Consider the following 4868-nt stretch of genomic DNA (forward strand, 5'->3'; position numbering starts at 1 on the left):
TTGGACACAGTATTCCAGCTGAGGCCTAACCAGCGCTGAGTAGAGTGGTACTATCACCTTCTGTGACTTGCATGTTATGCCTCTCTTAATGCAACCCCAAACGGCATTTGTGTCTCTCTTTGCAAAAGAAAATACATCCACACTCCTCAGAGAGCCTGAGCCTGGTGTAGACAGCAAGAGGTCGATGGAAGATTTCTTCCATTGCCCCAGCTACCACCTTTCAGGCAGGTGGATTACCTATGCTGACCGGGGAACCCCTGCCGTTGGTGTCAGGAGTGTCTACACTGAAGCACTGTGGCAGCACCGCTGTAGCATTTTATGTGTAGACGAACTCTCAAGCAGCTCTTCCAAGAAAGCATCCACTCTGGCTCTGCACACATGCAGAGCTGGAGAATCCACCACTTCCCTTCACAGTTTCTGCCAACAGTTAATCACCCTGATTTCCAGCTGGAATTTGTCTGGCTTCAGCTTCCAGCCATTCAGCTTAGATTTGCCTTTCTCTGCTATATTTCACAGACCATTAGTACCGGTGGTTTTCTACATATGAAAGTCTCACTTGATCATCTTTTTGATAAGATGAACAAGATGAATCACTTTAAGTCTTTCTCTCTCTGTCAGGCATTTTCAGCAGCCTCCAATCATTTTGAGGCTCTTTTCTGCATCTTCTCCAATTTTCCAACAACCTTTTTGAAATGTGAGCCCCGGGACTGGACACAGTCGGTTTCACCGGTGCCATGTGCAGAGGTAAAATCCTTCTCTGCTCCAACTCACCAACCCCCTGTTTATGCAGCCAAGGATTGAATCAGCCCTTCTGGCCAGAGCATCACACTGGGAGCTCGCAATGATTTGGGCATCCACGGTGACCCCAAAATCCTTTTCAGGGTCCCTGCGTTCCATAATACGGTGCCCTAGCCTGTCGGTTGGGCCTCCATTCTCTGTTCTGGGAGGGTAACTTTGCATTTGACTGCATTAAAACATTTTATTTGCATGAGCCCAGCTCACCAAAGGCTCCAGATGAACCAGTATGCCTGCCCTGGCTGCCTCATTGTAACTACTCTGCCAGTCTTTGGGCTGTACACAAATTTTATCTGCAGTGATTGTCTATTTGCTTCCAGATAATTGATGAAAATATTCAATAGCATTGGGCCTAGAAATGATCTTTGCAGAACCTCATTAGTAACCTCCCCCTACCTTCACTGGCAATGACGCTTTGACAACAGCTTTCTGAGATATATCAGTTAGCCACTTTTAGTCCATTTTACATATCCTCTTCTGATATTATAGTGTTCATTTTTTATCTGAATGTTTTCCCTACTAAAGCAAATGTTTGGGGGAAATCAAACTTTATGCATCTGAGTGGTCCCCTTGATCAACCAAACGTGTACTCTCATTTAAGGATGAAATTGGGTTTATTTGACAAGACTGATTTTCTATAAACGCTGTTGTTGATTGACAGTAATTATATTCCTAGACTTTTTTAACTAATCCCAGACCAGCTTCCACTGTTTCCTAATCTTGTCAAATCTTTTTTTTAACTTTCCTTTTATTTTTAATAGTTGATGTTAAACACAGAACTGCCCTGTATCTGCCTCTTTTTTTTTTTTTTTTTTTGGCTCTGCTGCTGCCTGATTGTGTAGTTCTGGTTCCGAATGAGATGTGTGATTGATCAGTCAGTTCATAACCCTGGTGTTCGTAACTCTAAGGTTCTACTGTAGATGATGTATAACACCCTCCTTGACTGCTAATGGACTGGAAAGTATTTCATCGCCTCACATGATATGAGTACCTCATACTGCTTCTTTCCTAATGCAGGACAAATATATTTATTGAACACATCTACCTTTTCTGTAACATTAAAAAGTTTCTTTTCTCACTCCAGGAGTTGGCCTAAACCTTTTCTAGGATTTCTTTTGTTTTGAATATATCAAATAACCTCCTTTTTGTGATCCTTAGGCCTGCCACACATGGATTTTAACCTGATGTCTTTAATGTCCATGATCAATTTTCACAACTTCAGGTTTGTATTATTTGTTATTTGTTTCCCTTTTTTCCATGTGTTATATATTGCTATCCCTCCCAACCCCCACGCTGCAAATGTCTTCCCTTTTCACGGAACCAGATTTTTATCCAAGCTGTCCACCTTTTTGACTATGGAATTGTGGCTTTCTAGCTATCTAATAAATGCGTCTTATAGAATTCCAACTTTTCCTTCCCAGTTTTCTGTCTATTTTTTTCCTCCCAATAAGTTTTTCCGATATTTTGCCTCAGCTTTGAGGAATTAGCCCAGATATTACTGGTTGGGAATAGTTCTCTGTTTGACCATTTGAATGTAATCAGCTCCATTTTTTTATTTTCCACTCCTCTATTATACACCCCCTTCCTTGTCTCCTCTCTAAACTAAACAGTCCCAGACGTTTCAGTCTGTCTGCATATAGCAGCTTCCCCCATTTCCCCAGCCTCTTGGAAACCCCCTTCCGATCTGCAATAACCTTTATAGAACAAAACTGAGTGTATGTCCAGAGCAAGTTATTCCCCATCCCATTCCATAAGCATCCGATCATTGCTTTTGTTTTGGCCACTTTGGGGAATGAGCAGGTCCATTCCATTGAGCTGATATCAGTGATGCCAGGTCTTTTCCCTGAGGTATGTTCTACCTGGGATATTCCCCCCGGTACATGTCTGCACACAGATTTGGGTTTTTTCCACTTTCAGATTTTGAGCAACCAGGTAAACGGGGAACTCCCTACATAATGGATTCTCTAGCCTGGGCTTCACTACATTAAGGAACAATGACAGATAACCAGTATCCATACTCGTATTTCCTGCTGCTGCCTGTTAAGAGTTCCCGCATCACCTAATGTAGGAATTATTTATGCATGGAGCACCATCAAATATGGAAGTGGCATTATTAGGGTCAGTTTTTCATAATTCATTTATCTGATTAATGAAAATGTCACTTCTCAGTGTCTGAAAAGCAACCAATCTGCTTCCCCCATAAGAACAGCCTCCAGTTGTGCATTTGTGTCTCATATTCACATTGTCTCCCACCTAGGAATTTGGACTGCGACCATTACCCGAGACCCTGGGCACATACAGAAAGTCCAGTGAATGTACAGTACATTCAGGAGACACTTCCCCTGCCTCAGAGCTGGACACCTTCTCCCCTACTCCATGTCAGATTCCAACACAACTGACTTCACCAACCCCTCCACCTTCATCCTGCTGGGCATTCCTGGTCTGGAGGCAGCCCACGTCTGGATCTCCATCCCCTTCTGCACCATGTACACCATAGCCATCTTGGGGAACTTCACCACCCTGTTAATAGTGAAGAGGGAGCCGAGCCTCCATTGGCCCATGTACTATTTCCTCTGTATGCTGGCCGTCACTGACCTAGCCCTATGCACGTGCACAATTCCCAAAATGTTGAGCATCTTCTGGTTCAACTCCAGGGAGATCGATTTCAGTGCCTGCCTCACTCAGATGTACTTCATTCACTGCTTCTCAGTGGTGGAGTCTGGGATCTTTGTGGCCATGGCTTTTGATCGCTATGTGGCCATCTGTGATCCCCTGAGACATTCCACCACCCTGACAAATTCCATGGTGGTCAAGATTGGCTTTGCCATGGTGCTGCGTGGTGGCATGCTTGTACTGCCTGGTTTCCTTCTGGTAAGGCAGTGGCCATATTGCAGAACCAACATCATCCCCCACTCGTACTGCGAGCACATGGCCCTGGTGAATCTGGCCTGCGGTGACATCCGCATCAGTAGTTACTATGGCCTCTTTGTGGCATTCTTTGTGACTGGTGTGGATGTGTTTTTTATCGCTGTATCCTATGTCCAGATCCTCAGGTCCATCTTCAGCCTTCCCACAAAGGACGCCCGGCTCAAGACTTTTGGGACCTGCAGCTCCCACCTCTGTGTCATCTTAGCCTTTTATATCCCAGGTCTCTTCTCCTTCCTCACGCAGCGGTTTGGCCACAATGTGCCCCTGCATTTCCACATTATCATGGCCAACATGTACCTTCTAGTGCCCCCCACACTGAATCCCATCATCTACGGGGTGAAGACCAAACAGATCCGGGACAAACTGCTCCATTTCTTTACTCATAAGGGGACTTAAAATTTTCTCCTGGTGCTCTGGCTCTCAGACCGAGCTCTGTGCAAATCTGGCTGGTAACATAGTGCTGGGCCCTCTTCCCTGAATCACTTATTTAACAGTCAAAAAGACATTAAATCCTTTCCTGGCCTTACAGTGTTCAACTCCTTAAATCATCGGGATGCCACCTTTCTAATTTCTGTTAAATGGACCTCTGAGGCTCTGACCTCTGCACAATTTCGTCCTCCAATGCCCAGCCCCTGCTCCACATCTCACCTCAGGTTCAAATTCTCACCAGCAACTGAATACCACACAGCAAAACAATAACCCAGGAACCAATCCCTGCAACAAACGCTGTTGCCAACTCTGCCCGCATATCTATTCAAGGGACACCATCATAAGACCTAATCACATCAGCCACACCATCAGAGACTCATTCACCTGCCCAACTAAAGATGTGATATATGCCATCATGTGCCAGCAATGCCCCTCTGCCATGTACATTGGCCAAACCAGATGCAAAAGAATAAATGGACACAAATCAGACATCAAGAATTTTAACATTCAAAAACCAGTAAGAGAACACTTCAGTCACCCTGGACACTCAATAACAGACATTAAAGTGGCAATTCTTTAACAAAAAAACTTCAAAAACAAACCCCACTGAGAAACTGTAGAACTGGAATTAATTTGCAAACTGGACACCATCAAATTAGGCCTGAATAAAGACTGGCTTTATGGAAATATGCTTAGACTGTGTTTTATGCTACATA

At 44.3% G+C, this 4868-nt stretch overlaps 1 protein-coding gene across 1 annotated transcript; it reads left to right on the forward strand.

The window, feature by feature from the left end:
• Positions 1 to 3171: 3171 nt before the first annotated feature.
• Positions 3172 to 4119, forward strand: LOC120388249 (olfactory receptor 52R1-like). The gene has a single exon (XM_039509960.1). It carries the CDS (start codon positions 3172 to 3174, stop codon positions 4117 to 4119), a length of 948 nt encoding a protein of 315 aa, XP_039365894.1.
• The last annotated feature ends 749 nt before the right edge of the window (positions 4120 to 4868 follow it).

Source organism: Mauremys reevesii, linkage group 1 (genome assembly GCF_016161935.1).
Source record: "Mauremys reevesii isolate NIE-2019 linkage group 1, ASM1616193v1, whole genome shotgun sequence".
Classification (NCBI taxonomy): domain Eukaryota; kingdom Metazoa; phylum Chordata; order Testudines; family Geoemydidae; genus Mauremys; species Mauremys reevesii.

Excerpts from the sequence above, each read along its gene's own strand:
- LOC120388249 (XM_039509960.1), top strand. The coding sequence starts at position 3,172 with ATGTCAGATTCCAACACAACTGACTTCACCAACCCCTCCACCTTCATC.